The 16729-nt window shown below is 36.6% G+C and overlaps 2 protein-coding genes across 3 annotated transcripts; both read right to left on the bottom strand.

Moving 5' to 3' along the window:
• Positions 1-6338: 6338 nt before the first annotated feature.
• On the bottom strand, positions 6339-9608 carry LOC110761445 (uncharacterized). Of its 2 annotated transcripts, none has more exons than XM_021963913.2 (4): positions 9143-9608; positions 8874-8976; positions 7484-7655; positions 6339-6690 (listed from the first exon to the last, which is right to left on the bottom strand). In XM_021963913.2, the coding sequence occupies exons 1-4, from the start codon at positions 9212-9214 to the stop codon at positions 6627-6629; spliced, it is 411 nt and encodes a 136-aa protein (XP_021819605.1). In that variant the 5' UTR covers positions 9215-9608; the 3' UTR covers positions 6339-6626. The 2 variants fall into 2 exon arrangements, with proteins under 2 accessions (XP_021819605.1, XP_021819606.1); XM_021963914.2 differs by having other exon boundaries at positions 6339-6687; positions 9143-9607.
• Positions 9609-9908: 300 nt separating this feature from the next.
• Positions 9909-16453, bottom strand: LOC110761476 (putative phospholipid-transporting ATPase 4). Its single transcript, XM_088251591.1, has 11 exons — positions 15748-16453; positions 13593-15049; positions 13385-13495; positions 12936-13212; positions 12726-12814; positions 12531-12615; positions 11928-12137; positions 11697-11822; positions 11225-11323; positions 10948-11139; positions 9909-10738 (listed from the first exon to the last, which is right to left on the bottom strand). Exons 1-11 carry the CDS (start codon positions 16156-16158, stop codon positions 10040-10042), a joined length of 3756 nt encoding a protein of 1251 aa, XP_088107717.1. The 5' UTR covers positions 16159-16453; the 3' UTR covers positions 9909-10039.
• Between the last annotated feature and the right edge of the window lie 276 nt (positions 16454-16729).

Raw genomic sequence — 16729 nt, 5'->3', positions numbered from 1 at the left:
CTTTTGGTTTCTTGTTAGTTCAGAATATGTTGTTCTATCAACTATGAGTGAGCTGGGCTTGATCTTATACAGTTATTACTCATTATTTTCATGGATTTAATTTTTCCAAATTTATTGTATGCAAGAACCTCCAATTGAGGTGTGTTCTTCTTGTATTTACCCATGGATTAATGAAATCCTGCTTGCTGTAAAAAAAAAATAAAAAAAATCATATGCCGAATAATTGAAATGCTGAATGTTTTTATTTTAACCTAGTGAATTTTTGAGTAAAAAGTAATTGCCGTTGACTTAAGGCAAGAGGATCAAAGTGCTCCCACTCCTCATTCTAATGGGACGCAATATGATTACCAACTAGAAAACCTTGGCATGGTCACATTAACTTAAATCATTGCATTAATCGTACAACAGAAGTTAAATCGTAAATCATATTGAATCATGAGAAGCAATAACCCCAGACAATTTTCTCCCCGATCTAGATTGAAACCAGACAATGTTCATGACAAAGAAAGTGTATTGTGATGAATTCTCCAAACAAATAACATACACTGCACGCATTGGTCACTTACGTTATTATGCATAGTATTATCCTCTTTTCTCTTGTTTTTTTGTTAGGTTTTGGTTAGGTTCATTCAAAATTTGACAAATATATATATTCAAAGTCCAAGTTTGGTCCATGACGAGGTCTAGCATGTTGTACATTAATCTTCTCATTTCTTTTGTCAGGTTTGTGGTTAGGTGGTGCCTATTGAAATTGGAAATATTTCCATGTGTTCAACTTGGGTCCATGAGATAGCAGGTCTAGTATAAAAGCAAGCAATATTAACGGCTGTTAAATCATTAGAAAATTCTCTCATGGGTTATAAAGATGATGGCGATCTTTACCCAAATGATGACAGCATGCAAATTTCTTGTTCATTATAAGACATCATTCCGTGGTTTTGTTTGACAAGTTAATGGCTCGATCGGGACACCAAGGGAGGCATGCATGCATATAGAATTACTGCGGCGGGTGGCGGCTGAGCATGTGTTGTGTCTGGTATGTGTTGTGTGCACATGTTAATGTTAACATAAGCATGTTGTAACTAACAACCAACTTCCAACACTACATGATACAACTCAAGTCAACCTCATTAGAGGATATAAATCTACATATATATATATATATATATCGATATATCGAGAATTCTAGTATATTTTCTTTTATTATCGATAATAATGTATCGATAACACGTTGATACGTTTGATTACCGTGTTATCTATAATGTTATTTATACTTTAGTAAAAGTAAAGGACAAACGTCTTAGAAAAAGAAGAATATATATATGTATACATAATTATAGACATGTACCATTGGAAAGTGTCGTGTCGGCACATCCTCTACCTCTCTTTTCTTTTGTTTTATTTCTTTTGTCCCATTACATGAAGAATTTAATTTAGAAAATATTCAGGAATTCACCAAAAAAATTATAGCCACTTAGTAAGCATATGCTCGCTAAAAGAACCACGTGAGAGTTCTCAGGATAAGTTTTTTATTTTATTTTTAGTTTTATCGTTTATTACTTTTCTGACTCATTCAAAAGCATATCCAGCTTAGTCGATTCGCATGCATCATCTTAAATTCCATATCTTTCCCAAAAAATCAAACACGCTCTCTAAGAATTTTAGAGCATTTAGAGACAAAAAAAGTACACATTTTAGTTGATAAAATTGAACTCACGAAAATCACCTTTTTTTTGCTTTTTCTTCTTGTTCACGTTGTAGTCCATAATAGACTAAGTTCAATCACGAGAAAAAAAACCCCAAAAAAAGCACGCTCGCGTTAAACTTTAACGCTGTTAAGGTTAAGCATTAGGTTTGAAAAAAAAAAAAAAGATTTAAAAGTTTGAAGATATGTTGTGTGGTAAGTAATTAGATTAGTTGAGTGGCTCAAATTTATTGAAATGCGAGTAAATAGACGGAACCTAAATGTAAAGACTTGGGATCCCTGCTTGTGTATTCACAATAAGAAAAAAAAAAAAAAAAGACAAGATAAAAAAGCAAGCTTCTAATTTCAAGTCTTATTGGTTTTTTTTAGGTACACCTAAAAATTAAAGCCACATATATCATATATATTCTAGAGTAATAATAGTGTTAAAAAGATTAATCTTTGCAGGAACTTTTTTTTAGGTACACCTAAATCAATATTTTTATTTACAAAAAAAGTTTGCAAGGCAATGGAGGACATGCGTACAGATGGTCCCAGAAACAAACTAACTCATAATGAGGTGTTCAATGGGAAGATCTTTGAGTTTATGGCTTCAATAATTATTTAACAGTCAACTAGGGGGTCTACTGGCAGTTGGTCAATGATTATGTTTCAATAACACTGATTAGAGCTCCACTATGTAAACCCTAATATGATTGGGAAAGGTTAAAGAAAACAAACTACGTCAAATGGTCGTTGAAATTTGTACTGGGGAGATGGATCTCCACTACCCTAATCCGAACCCATATTGCAACCCGAATTTCGAATCGTTTAATAACGGGATTAGCAAATGTTAAATTCTCTTATGTTAGCAACTGTTGAGTTAATGATAGCACACCTGAATAATGCAAATCATTCTCTATCCAAAAATTAATTAAACTAGTGCAAATCATCACTAATTAAACCAGTTGTTTTTGGATTCAAAAAATTTCTTACTTTGAAAACCCGAGTTCTTGATGTCTAATCCAAATTATTACGACAAATTATGGCTGGCCCAAGAAAAGTCTTGAACTGATTGTGGTTGTTCTGTTGTAAATTTTCAAAATATAATTATGTAAATGCTACTAATTAATCATGTGGTTGCTTTGACAATGTTCTGCTGCTCCAAATTGAGAATGAAATTAGTACGGCTGTAATTTTGTCCACCCTATTTGCTTTTTGACTTCGAATCAACATTTGAGGTTAAAAGTTAATCACCATGAATTTACAACTTATTCTTTTTAACGGATAGAACCGGTTGTTGAATTATAATTATGTTATCAGATTGTTAATTTTAACAACTTAGAAGAATTCAATATTATGTGAAAGAGCTTATACATTATTTTGCAAGATATGATTACCTAATATTTGGTATACGTACATAACGTGCCGTATGAGTATTAAGTATCTTATCCGTATATAGGCCATGAGAGAGCAAACGAGTATTCCATTGGCAGGTGAGTTTGGTTTTCTCAATCATTTGGCTCGTGGAGAAATCAACAACCAATTACCTGCCGTCTATGAGGACCACGCAATTAGGTGTTATTTGGTCAAAACGGTGAAAATATTTCCAGACAATATACAGTGATCACATGACAGCCATTGGATGGTCAACCTCCATCCATTTGGACTTGGACATCACGTCGGGGATCTTTGGATGGGAAAAAAAGAAACCATTTGGGTTGGTATAGATAGAGAAAAGGAGGGAATTAGCAACAAGAATTTCAAATTTAGAAACCCAAAAAGGCATGTATTTTCAAAGCAAAAGGGCCCCAAACTGGTAGAAATGATCAACTTTCTGTCCCCAAAAGCACCCTCCACTATATGGATTTCATGCTTTCCATGATCACACATTTAAAAACTAAAGGACCAGTGCCTCTCCAACGACGAGGGAGGGAGCACATGTGCATAGCCTAAGATGTTTAATTTGCCCACCTAATTTATAAGGCAGTCTAGCTAATTGTGCAGCAGTCCTTCTCATTATCATATATAGTTTCTTCTCATGGGCTAAGGTTCATGCACAAACTGAGTGTTTGACTTTCTCACATGTCTATCTGGACTATCTTCCATGGCATGGCTAAAGTGATTTGCAATATATATATAACAGAAAGGTGAATTTATATAAGGCATCCTAGGGATAGAAATTCTGACATGCATGCACCAGACAAGGCATATGGTTAATATATAAACGCACTTTACATACGAAATTATGTTTGAGATTCTTTATGGACTGATCTTCTCAGAAAGCATATTCAGCGTGTTTTTTACTAAAAGCACTTACGAGCAGAAGTACTCCAAACATTCATGTCTTGTGCGGGAAAATATACACATAAGATCATCCAATTGTATATCGACTAGGCTACGCTAATAGAAAAATAGTTTAAATACTCTCACATGCACTAGGGTTGAATCACATGCTTTATCAAAGTATACAAACAATCAGTGTAATTAAGTAATCAGATTTATTATCAACTAAATCTTTTCATCACCAATAAAAGGGGTAGAGTATGGTAGTGATGTTCTATAATTGCCTTTTAAAAATAAAATAAAATAACTTAACAATTATAATTAATTACAGTGAAGTAATGTCACCAAGATTTTCTCTTGATTACAGTTGGAAGATCCTGCCTGGAGCTTGACATGAACAAATCAAAGGATTGTCGCGGTGACAATGACCTTTTCATCGAATATTTTTTTTCAAGTAATTATATTTCTTTTTTCTTTGGCCATTATGACATTGACCTTGAAATGTCTTCATCTCAGTCATTCATCCAAAGTCATATATAAAAACACGTATGATACATAATAATCATGAAAAATAATTAGCAGAAATTGAAACTCTCCCATTGCTTGAAAGAACCTTTTTTAGTTCAGACATCCCATGTTTAGTGATCACATGGTGGGGAGATTTTTTATTGGAAGATATAACATCACTGAGAGCGAGTCCCTTGATGCTTAAGCAAATCTTTTGCGTCTAATAATGCCCCATTATCCACTGATTCAAAGTGATTAGGGGACCATTAAGTAATCAAACCGACACCATAATATATACAAATAATAATCTTTAGTGTTAAGATGCGATAAGATTCCCATGCATGTCTCTTCTTGTTGACATGTACTTTTGTGGCATCTCTCCTTGACAGACATTCTCCTCCATATAAAACCAAATTGATATGACAAACATTCAAAGATGGAGTGATTGTAAAAATTTTGGAGATTAAGTTTACTGTCTGGGAAATATGATGACGTGTTATAACGATCTTATATAATATTTTTTTCTATCTTAAACAGTGAGAAGCTAACTAGCTAGTTAGTGGGATATAGCTTGTTGATTGTATGCACGTGCAATGGATATGATAAATTAAAACGTCATAGCTAGAGCGTGTGAAGAAGAAAAATAATTTAAAAAAAATTGGGTGGTGAAGGGGACAAGTAGGAATATCTTTAATCATGAATTTGGCCTTAATCAATACTTTATGAACTACAACTTTAATATTATGCTCTTTCTTTGGAGGTTACAAAACAAAGCATGGGAGATATCTTGGTAAATGGCATGATGAGTTTGACTTTGGAGAAATTTCCATTGCTCAGTGGACCTATATACTGCTTCCAAAAAGAAATTCCACAATTGAGGCTCTGTATCTTTGATCCAGTATATAAAGAAAAGTATATTTATGTATAATTATAGATTAATGAATTACTTAATTATGCTTAATTATATGGTGTGTTTTGAAGCATGTTGAAGACCCAAATGGAGTGGAATGGGAAGGCAAATGGGGTTGAAGAAGATTGGACATGCGAGAAAGAATTTTATTGAACATGAGGGCCCCAAAGGACCTTTATTGCCATGCGGTGCCTAGCAAACAAACAAAAGCATGAGGCAACAAGCAAATCATGCTCTTGTCACCAGAGCACAAGATAGAGTGGAGAAATGACTGAACACATCTTGAAAAAGCCGTTTGATTTAAGTTATTGGCTTCAAACATCACCTCCTTTCTTTTGTCCCCTTGGAACCCCATGAGCCAAGCTCCATCATGTGGTTTCACTTCATTAAGCCATGCAGCACAAAAGGTTCATTGGCCTCAACTATCATGGACTCTCTCTCACAAAAGGAGGGAGAAGAGCCAAGGACCTCATTTTCCTAAGACTTAGTAATAAGCCTGAAGCAAGGGGCAAGTGGTTACGAGCATTTACCCATGCACCCGAGGTCCTAGGTTCGATTCCCAACTCCCCCAATATCGATTGTATAAAGAAAATAATAGTAAGCCTGAATGCCATGAACCTTAAGGCAGTGACCTGCAACCGCAGGCCTGACCTTTCAGTATCGGTGGTAGAGGCAAAGCACGGCTTATAATTGGCTTCTTCGACCATCAGGCCCATCAGTTTCCTCCTTTGTCCCCTAGGAATCCCACGAACCCCATCATGGGGTCTCAGTTCATTATGCCATGTAGCACAAAAGGCTTCTCATAGACTCACCCACACACACCAAACATGCTCAGAAAGTGAGAGGGATAAGATCCCAGGACCCCATTAAGATTCAAGACTTCAATTGAAAAAAAAGAATCTATCTTGAGTCTAATATTTATTCAATAGCTATTCATCTAAGAAAATAATGGGAAGCAGCAACAAGACTAAAGTTGTAAATTGTAATGTAAGCTTGCATTCATATTTGTAAAATTACATGAGATGAATATCAAAATTCCAAGGAATTTAGACCTTGGACTTCACATGTAATCTAACCAAGAAAAAAAATGATGAATTTCAAATATGTGAATGATATTCTCAAGTACAACTGTACATTTTGCAACCTATTTTCTAGAGGCAGGGTTTAGTAGCTCTCTGGAAACTCAATGCTTTGTTTCAAATATGTGACTAATCCTCTTTACCTGTGCACCGCTTGCTTTCATGATTTGCTGGTTTCACTTTTCTGTTTCTTCTGATTTATAGTTGTTTCTTTGTGTGGTCTTCTGGTACAGAAAAAAGGTGACCACAGTTAATCCACTAATGGCAAGGAGCTAAAAGTAATACCTGATGCATTGCATATATGCAACACATTTTTGACCTTTGAAAACCTTTGCATGTCTTTTTGGCAGGAAAAAACACTTCTAGAAAAATAAAGAAACATCATGTTTATGCCAACTATGGGAAGGATTAGTGTTCCAAGAATGATGGGTGCTGGGAGAGAGAGCAGCATCATAATGTGAACAAGTTAGCCAAGGGGAAGGAAATTGGTGTCATTTCCGACCACTTAATAGCAAGCTAAAAAGAATATAAATTCGCTTTAAAAACAGTATTAAATTTTGCAACCACCATATGCATTGTAAATTTCATAAGATACTGAAGAAAATTTCATACAATGAACCCTCAAAACTTTACTTATAGATCAACTGAAACAACAACCCATCTCCAGAAAATCTGGAAATTTTACTTTACAAGAATATCCCTGGTTCCTAAGACTTAAGAAAGTATAAATCCATATCAACAGCATAAAACCAAGACGCATTAGTTGTTTCTGCAAGCCTATTGTTGTCTGCATTTTCGGACATACATTCATGCCAAATACATGAAAAACCAGGACCACAAGTGAATAGAACAGTCTAGGAACAGAAAAGACAATTAGCCACCCTGATGCACAAATACATATACACAAGCTAAACATAAAAAAGATATACTCACACAGACATCTAAACAAGTACAACTCACAAACATCATATTGTGACCCAAAATGAAGCAATATTGAGCCTTGTTGCCTCAACTAACCTTTTTATTGGACCCTTTCTCGAATCGATCCCAATACATGCCCTTATCTCTTCAAGACTCATAATATCACCAAGGTTGTATTTTAATAGATTGCAACTTTCCATAAATGCAGCAGATTCGGCCAGTGTCAAATCCTTCACCTTATCTCTGATACATTCCATAAGAACAAATGCTGCACAAATCCTCAGCGAGGAAATACAAGTCAGAAAATTCTAAGCTGCCAAACATAGAAACTCAAATAAAAAAGTCCAAAAATTGACTAGCTATTACTAACTTCAAATTTGATAAATGCCCTGCAGGTGTAACATTAAAGAGCATACAAATCAGGTAGGAGGGAGGAATTCCAACACCTTGTTGGGATAGTGAGGCCACCCCAAATCCAGAACCGGAAACCATCCCCCTCACCCCCTCACCCACCCACCAAACCCCGTCCCAATTTGACTAGGATTTGAGGTATACAACCAATCCTTCTCAATTGAAACAGAGAAAGTCACATCTAAGAAACAAGAATGTTTTCTTTTCCTCTACTAATTTCAGCATTGTAAAAGCATAAAAATATTAAATATCATGAAGAGGACCATTGAAAAAGAAGGAAGGGCAGTCCAAGCTGCAAATCTCAAAGCCACAACTCCAAGAAAGTAGTGCAAGCAGACAAAAACTTGAACAAAGAGAGATGCAAATGAGATCAACATCTTGAGGTTGAGATGGAAATTTCTGTGTAAGTGTTCAAAAGATGTTCATATTCAAGTGAGAGAGAGCGAGGGAGGAAAAGCCCTATTTTGGTGTAGTAAAAGAAATGAAAGGATACTTTGGTAAATAAACTAAACGGGTCAGGTTCAGATATTCAGTTTTCTAGTCTGAAGAAAACATACCTTAAACCTGAACACTCATTCGTTTATCTGTTTCAATCCCAAACCCATCCTACTTTGAAATCAAACTATACAAGTATGTTTGCAACCCTATAAATGTAGATGCAGCAATGGATGATAAGAGGATATCATAACAATAACTATCAATACATGGGGTGTGCGTGTGCGCTTTAATGGAATTAGGCTTCAATAGTGGCAAGGGGCTAAGCTAGGAAGACATATTTTATATGTATTTGCAACCTAATGACAGACCTCGAATCTCAAGCATATTCTGAACTGCATCAAAGTCCAATCCCCTTGTTGTGCATCAAAGTCCAGAATGTAATATACACAGAGTTATGCGTATATACAGCTTAGATATAAAGCCAAATTCAAAGTTAGATAGCTAAGATTCTCGAAAACCTTTAAAGTTTGGTACTACACCCAACCATAAATCCTCAACACATAACAGAACACAGATAAACTCTATCATGCTATCAAGAATGGCAGAAAATAAGAGAACGAGAGACGGTCACACATACCAAGAGCTCGAAGCATCTTGAGATCAAAATTGTTGGCTAGTTCCTCATGCCCAATCATTCTTGCACGTTGAAGAACAATGCTTTTTAAGCTAATCAACATGTCCTGCGATAATATGTGTGTTTACTTCCAATTTCCGACATCAATAAGCATAAAACTGCTGATTTTTTACGTCAAAAATTCAACCTTTATGCAGAATTTGATATGGCCCATCACAAACAACAAACTAAATCAACAAATTAAGTTGCTTTAATGGTGAAAGAAAACTTACAAGCTCGGACTCGGAGAGGGAGCAAAGCCAACTCACATCTTCAAGCCTGTTCTGCCCTAAAATCCCTTCCATCCTCAGAAAAAAATTGATTTTACTTTCTGGGTACTGCCGTGACTTCTCAGACGCAACCGCAGGCGCCGCCGCCGTCGAACCCAGAACAGTCTGAGCTTCTCGCCGTCGAGCCACTTCAGAAGCGCTTCTGGGTCTGAGACTTGTTGGTGGTTTTAGATTCCCAGGATGAATGAGGAGCGGGTGGGCTGAGTGATTCCGGGGGTGAGGGTAGGAGAGGAGTTGTGGCTAGGGACTGGGAGGGAAAGGGAGGGCGTTTTTTTTTTTTTTTTTTCCGTCTTTGTTTTTGTTTTATGTTATAAGTTAAAACCCACATTCAAGTTTCGACAGCCCAAAACCACAATCCACAGTCTACAATCTACAGCTCACAAACCACAATCCAATTTTAAAACCTTGGCTCCTGTAATGAGATACCAATTTGTAACTTTAGTTGTTTTTTCATATATATAATTTGTTTTAGTATTTGATATATGATTTGTTTTAGTATTTGACAGTCATTGAACCACAGTTAGCAAAGTTTGGATTTATGGACTAAAATGAGAATTTATCTAATAAATAATTTTTTTTTTAAACACCCTTAGCTTAATAACCATGATCTTGGCGAAGCCAATTCCATTGTGTTCTTGCAATTCTTATGTACTTTTCATGGCAAACAAAAAGAAATATTTGATATTTGATCACAGTCAATCAATGCAAGAAGCCAACTTCACTTTTATATAATTGAGAATTCTAGACAGACAATGCTTACAATTTTAATGAATTAAGGAACAAAGAACTAGACTAATTAGCCCTTCAAAAGGATGAAGAAAGCAAATGTAGTTATTGTCACTAGGCTGGGCTGCTTGTCAGTGACTTAAATATTGGACTGCTTGTCACTGATCTATATATCAACTGTTTCTTCTGGTGCAAGTGTTCTTTTAGAAAACGGATTCTTGCATCAACCCTAGCAGAAAATCCAATCTGAGTCATCTTAATGGAGTTGCTTCTTTCCCTTTCCCACATTTGATTGTCTGCAACATCTTTCCTGAAATACTTCATCTCTTGGATCACATGATCATCAAGTGGATAGAACGACCGTTGGATGATGATGTGGATGAAGTAGGGAAGAAGAGAAACAACTACAACAAACAATGTGACTGTCCAGTACAATGGTGCAGGGCCAAGAGCTTCGATTAGAACCCGAAATCCTCGTTGTGAGTAGGCAGGAGGGAGTGCACCATATATCAACAAGAACACATACCAGATCAAGATGCTGCCCCATATGAAAAGATGTTGGATCCAAGTGAAGTGGTTGATGATGAGAGCAATCTGGCAATTGACGGTCCAGATTATGCAGGTGTATGTCATGGCACCAAGGTGTGTGATGTCTGCAACAGCACCATTCTTCTGAAATGCTTTGTGGGAGAGAGTGTATATGTTTGCAAGGAATATGACTAGAGAAGCAACCACGCCATTTAATATCCAACCAAGAATGCGCTTCCAAGTGAAATATATGTTCTTCTGTCCTTGTTGATAAAGAGCTGGAAACTGTTCCATTTAGAGAAAAAAAAAATCCATTAAGAATCTCATCCAGAATTTATGTAGAGTGAATCTGTCAGCTCCAATAAGCTACTAATCAGTAAAAAAAGAGTTGATATATGTTATCATTGTTATCATTGTTATGCATACAGCAGTTGTATACAAGAATCTTATGTGTTTTCTTATTTATGTGTGTGGCTTTAGTCTAATTTGTTTACCTGGAGGCACACTTCTGATGAAACATCTTGCTCAAGCACTCCCAATGATATAACAGGCAAAGATGTCAAAATCACATTGAATAGGGCCATATACCAGTCATCATATAAGACCTCCCCTGCAAACCTTGTGTATAATTCGTAGTAGAACAGCGTGAGCCCGAAAGCGATGTTCTTGTACACGAAGTACAGAATCTGGACAGAGAAAAGGATTTAGAAGATCCAGATTACCATATAAAAATATATTGTCTTTTGATTTAAGTATGATGGAAGAGTTTACCATTTTTGAGATCCTCTTGTAACACCAGTGTCCATGAACTATAAGTAATCTCCCCAAGAACCGGAATTGAGGCAAAGAGATGTCACTGGCCATCACTGCCTGCAGGTGGTGTTCCAGGACAATGTTTAGCTATGATTGGAAGTGCAATCTGTGCATCTTTTATTTAATTCTATATCGTTTTAGCAGAACATGTGTACGATAGTCTATAGATTTGATACTTGACAGTTGGATACAGTCAATGTAGTACGAAATTGTGATGGCTAATGTTGAATTTAGAAAGTAGACATAGTTTGAATGCCAAGGCAAGAAACGTTTTTTATAGTAACCAGCTGAAGAATATACAAGTCTATTGGAATATATCAGAAACAAGGGCTTGATAAAAATAAGCATCTGAAACCAAGCCTAAAGCAAAGTCAAGATTAACAAAGAAAGGTTCCCCAGAAATAGGCCAAAAGTCATCTGTGAAGCTTACCTGCATTCCTTCCATGCCACTGATTCCTACTCCAATATCAGCTTCTTGAATCATGCCAACATCATTTGCCCCATCTCCAATGGCCAAGGTTGTTCTGCCTGTGTGTTCCTTTACCAATCGTGTAATCTGAATCGCCACATTTGTGTGATTAACTCGCATTTGACGAAATGAAAAGAATGAATATGCATAGCCATTGGACTCAATATGAATAGGATGCAGGAAATGACCTACCAAAGCCTTCTGTTTTGGAGAGACCCGGCAGCATATAACAGAAGCACAATTAACAGCCAACGGTAAGAACTGGTCCTTCACATCACTTCTCAGAGCAATTTCAAGAGCTCTTCCATCTACTACCAAAGCCAAGGGTGCATCTTTATTACCTTCTTCAGACTTCACTTTGTGAAAACTTTCAAGTTGGTTTAAAATATCTTCTTTCATCGCCTGGAAACTAGAAAAAAGAAAATATGTGAAATTGTGAATACCAACTCAACTTCTATAAAAGATGATGTTTAAAAACTGTGGACAACTTGCAAACTGCAAGAGTCTGTTTCAAACTCAAATTCAATTTTTTCCCATAAAACATCTAAACTAAAATGTTAGGTTCTTGAGAAACAAGTTAAAAATGCCACTGCAAAATAGATCTGACTTGGGTGCCATTGTTGGGATGCATTTGATAAGAAACTATAATCTGGCATTCATACAAGTCCCCTGGGGTATGGATGATAATTGGGAGTTTCCGAAATTTAGTATCTTTTCCATTGTTTCCTCAGTATTAGATGACCAAATTCAAATGCAAGCTTTCTAATATTACTGCTCTCTGAAGTGAATTTCCACCTTCAGTTGGTTAGTAGTTGCAGTTTCTCTGCCCAAACATAGATGAAACTGTTTCATATCCTGCCGAAGTAAGCTGCAAGCAAACCTGCCAATTGGAAGTAGGAAAAGGAAAACAAAAGAAAATCTGTTTAGCTTCTCTTTTGGAAGATTTAAGACTTACAAATAGACCAAGTAAATGATTGTCAAAAGCTTTACCCAATATTTATTGCAGTTTCCTTCTTGTCACCAGTGAGCAGCCATATTTTTATCCCTGCTTGGGCAAGTTTATCTATGCATTCTGGAACCTGACATAAACAAGAAAGTATCAACTATGAGAAAGATCATGTTAGACATTCAAATGCCACACAAGTCCACCTTGTATATGCAGCCCATCCAGTATTTCAGTCAAAGAGACAGATAACTAACCCCTTTTTGTAACTTGTCTTCAACAGCAGCAACCCCTAGTAAAATTAGATCCTTTTCAATCATTTCAGATGCTTTCTCTAGTATTTCTTCCCTTTCAGGACCTATTGTGGTCTTGGCCACCTTAAATATTGAGTTCCATTGTTCATACTCAGTAACCTCAAGTTTCCGGTAGGCAAAGGCCAGAGTTCGGAATCCATCTTCTGCATAATTTGAAAGGTGTAGAGTTGTGGCCTGCTGGTATGTCCTTCCATTTTCTGCAAGCCTGTCAAAGATAATGCTGACAACCACAAGTAATATAAATAAGTTAGTTGGTGGAATAGTATTGAGATTTTCCAACTTAGAACAAAAAGACTGATACTTAGGAATGTAAGACACCATTAACAAAAAAGGGAAAAAAGAAAAAGAAGGTGCAGGCATCAGTAGATGAATTGTTAAAGAAGAATACATACTTATCTGCACCTTTGCAGAGTAGAAAGATTTGACCCTCTTCGTTGCTTACTATAACAGACATCCTCTTCCGAGCGCTACAGAACTCTAAAAGGTTCAAAAGTTTGTACTTCCTGAAAATAACCATCACATCATGCTTGGCCATGCTACCATAAAGAACTTATAAGGAAGTATAGTGTTAACAAGAAAAAAACCAATTATAGGACTTACCGCTCAACCTTATTTCCAGTGGAAGGATCAAACTCCCTAAGAAACATAACAGACTGACTTCTTTGAAAAAACTGAAATCCAAATTCTTGTGCAGCAATTAAAAAAGATACTTCTTCTGGTGATTCTGCCTCATACTTTAGCTTATGAGTTTGATCATCCTCCTCAACAGGTATGCCTGTGTGACATAGAGCCATGACTCTAAAGAACATTGTCACATCAAATAAGTTGGACCTATAAAACCACTTTTTGTTCAGAAGTCTATCATCCCCAAAGTTGAAACCCTTGATGACAGCTTCTTCCTCCACATAAGAGATTCTTGAATTTTCTGCACTCGAATTCTGCATATGTCTTTGTCCTCCTGGAACAGCTCTTTCAGTGCTAATGTCCCCCACTGAGAACTCAAACATTTCACAGCTTCGGCTTGCTGTTTCAAAGTCATCAATACTGAAATGATAAGACTCAACATCAACATTCATTCGCTTAGATGCTGCCCGGTCGATTTCATTTATATCACCCCCATATGAAATTCCAGCAATAGAGCATTTCCTAAATTCCATCTGGTTGCATGTCAAAGTTCCTGTTTTATCTGACAGAATCATCCCTACCTGACCAAGTTCCTCATTTAAATTTGATGTCCGGGTTTGAACTGACTTACGTGTAACTTCATCATACAATTCTATATCCTTGTTAATGAGCATGGCTTGTAAAACTTTGACAACCTCAATAGAGACATAGAGAGAAATGGGGATCAAGTAGCCATACAAAATAAGGGCCCTTATGAATTGTAGGAAACCAGATACCTCTGGCTTTGACGGGTTAAAGAATGGATCATCATCTTCGAGAGAAAGATACCACCACTTAACCATCTCAGACTTCAGAAACCACGCAAAACCGGATGCAGTGACCAGTGAAATTAAGAGAAGCATTGTAAAGAGAAGGTAAATAACAAGATCCATCTTTCTTTCAATCCGACTACGCTTAGATGGTGATCTGGTTGAATTCCTTACTGCTTTTGAGTCAGGTCCACTGAAGATCACAACTCCATAAATATAATCAGTGTTCCGAAGTTTTGAATCTCTTAGAAGAAGTGTGGCAGGGCACAAGGGAAATGATACATTTTTCAACTCTAAATTCCCCACAAAGGTGTAAAGATGAGGATTTGGGTCCTCACAGCGAACAGTAGCGCTGAATAAACCAAATGCTTGATCATTGATCAAGCCAAGTGTGGCTTCTGAGCATCTTTTAACTTTCAGGTTAGTTTCTCCATCAAGGTTCATGGTCTCTACATAACATATGCCATCCTCATAGCTGGAAGACAGTAAGAGGAGATCACTGGGAAAATATTCATTCTTGTTAACCTTAACAACATCTCCTACAGAAAGCTGTTGCCATGATTTGTCAATAAATTTGCCATCTCCAACATGAGCCTTTACAGTTCTTGAGTTCACATTCAAATCCTTGAAGACAAAATAAATTGTTTCATCAATATTATATAAAGCACAGACACATATTTGGAATTTCAGTGTCACAAGTAAACAATATAGCCCTTGCAATTTTGAAAAATGGAAAAATGATAGGTTCCTAGAAAAACAGAACAGGAAAGCTAAAGGGGTTCTTGATCATACTAAATTTTAAAGCAGGCAGGAGATTATGTAGTAGGGAGTCGATTTTGAAACGAAAAATTTAGGGCCCGTTTGATAACCATTTCAATTTTAGTTCTTAGTTTTCATTTTTTGTGTTAGAGTATAGAGAAAAAAGAGGGAGAATGGAAGTGAGAATGAAAGTGGAGATGGGATTGAGTGGGAAGATGAGAAGGGAGGATGGAGGGAGGAGTAACAAAAGTGAAAACCAAAACTAAAAACTGAAATCTATTTGAAATTGTTTTCACTTTTGTTTCTCCTCCCTCTCATCCTCCCCTCTCATCCATCCTCTCTCTTAATCTCATCCTCACTCCATTCTCACTCTCATTTTCCTCTATACTCTAGCACAAAAAATGAAATGGTTATCAAACGGGCCCTTAGTTGACATCTTTACAATTTTGCAATCATAACTAGTCTCCTTCTACAATGGGAAAATGGGAGCTAAAATTTTCAAGAAACATGAATACAAGATAACATATGGGAAGAATAGAAAACTAAAAATTTGTTTGTTTTACCTGCAAGAATCTGTGCCAATCCTCCACTGCCTCTTTAATCATACTAACCCCCACCACAAAGACCAAAGGGGCAATCAAACTTATTGGAGTAAAAGGAGCCAAATAAGCGATGGATAACACAGCTGCTAACAGAAAATAAAGATTGGCAACCCTCCGAAACTGCTCGAAAAGTGCTTTTGGAAGAAAGGTCACAACATTGTACTTAGTTGTGGAAACATAGTTCTTGGGATACTTGTAAGGCTTAGCCTTGTGTTGCAGAGGCTCATTGCAGAAGACCACCCGCGAAAATCCCGGCTGACCAAGAAGCTGCTGGCTAGGATCATGCTCAGCAGTGACAGGCCTCAAGCATGCAAAAGAATACAGTTTGCTCCATCTGATCTTCCTCTTTGTTCTTCCAGATGACCCTGGCATTTTCTGACCAATAAATCAATTTGAGAGCTTCTCTCTTTTACATTTGCAGACCAACTTCTCTTCAACTATAAGAAAATGTGAGTGAAGCTGAAGCTTCTGTCCCTTCCACTCATCAAACAGACTTTCATAACAGAACCAGCACTGTTGGTTATAACATTGGCCTTCATCATAGGAAACATCAAAATCCAAATAAACAATGGTACAAGAGAATTGTCTTTTTCTCTTTCACTTTCTCTAGCTTTTAAAAGGTGGTCTTCCAATGCTGAGATTTGCAGTTTCTTGGATCAACCAAGTACATAGAAGCAGGCTGCAGGCCTTCCATTAGCCGTACCATACACAAATAACAATTCCCTTTTATGCACCTAAGAAGTATCACCCTTTGTTTGCACCTTTGAGATATCCGAAAATACATAACCATTGCCGAATTGCCTCTAGATTTGGGAATTGAATGGATCAAATTATATATAATTTCCATTCAAAGTCGAAGTAAACTAGACTTCAAATATAAGCTGAACATGTCCATATTCCTCTCATCATTTAAGTAATCTCTGATTACAATAACATTATCTGC

Source organism: Prunus avium, chromosome 4 (genome assembly GCF_965620075.1).
Source record: "Prunus avium chromosome 4, drPruAviu1.hap1.1, whole genome shotgun sequence".
Taxonomy (NCBI): Eukaryota; Viridiplantae; Streptophyta; class Magnoliopsida; order Rosales; family Rosaceae; genus Prunus; species Prunus avium.
This window is presented reverse-complemented; position numbering and strand designations above follow the sequence as displayed.

What these genes read in the sequence shown, in the direction of transcription:
- LOC110761445 (XM_021963913.2), bottom strand. Translation starts at nt 9,214, where the DNA reads ATGGAAGGGATTTTAGGGCAGAACAGGCTTGAAGATGTGAGTTGGCTT. An exon ending in CCCTCTCCGAGTCCGAGCTT is followed by an intron (nt 8,977 to 9,142) that starts GTAAGTTTTCTT and finishes ATATTATCGCAG; the next exon opens with GACATGTTGATTAGCTTAAA. An exon ending in AGAAAGGGTCCAATAAAAAG is followed by an intron (nt 6,691 to 7,483) that starts GTTAGTTGAGGC and finishes TTTCTGTACCAG; the next exon opens with AAGACCACACAAAGAAACAA.
- LOC110761476 (XM_088251591.1), bottom strand. Translation starts at nt 16,158, where the DNA reads ATGCCAGGGTCATCTGGAAGAACAAAGAGGAAGATCAGATGGAGCAAA. An exon ending in CTCCAAAACAGAAGGCTTTG is followed by an intron (nt 11,823 to 11,927) that starts GTAGGTCATTTC and finishes GTGGCGATTCAG; the next exon opens with ATTACACGATTGGTAAAGGA. An exon ending in ACAAGAGGATCTCAAAAATG is followed by an intron (nt 11,140 to 11,224) that starts GTAAACTCTTCC and finishes TTCTCTGTCCAG; the next exon opens with ATTCTGTACTTCGTGTACAA.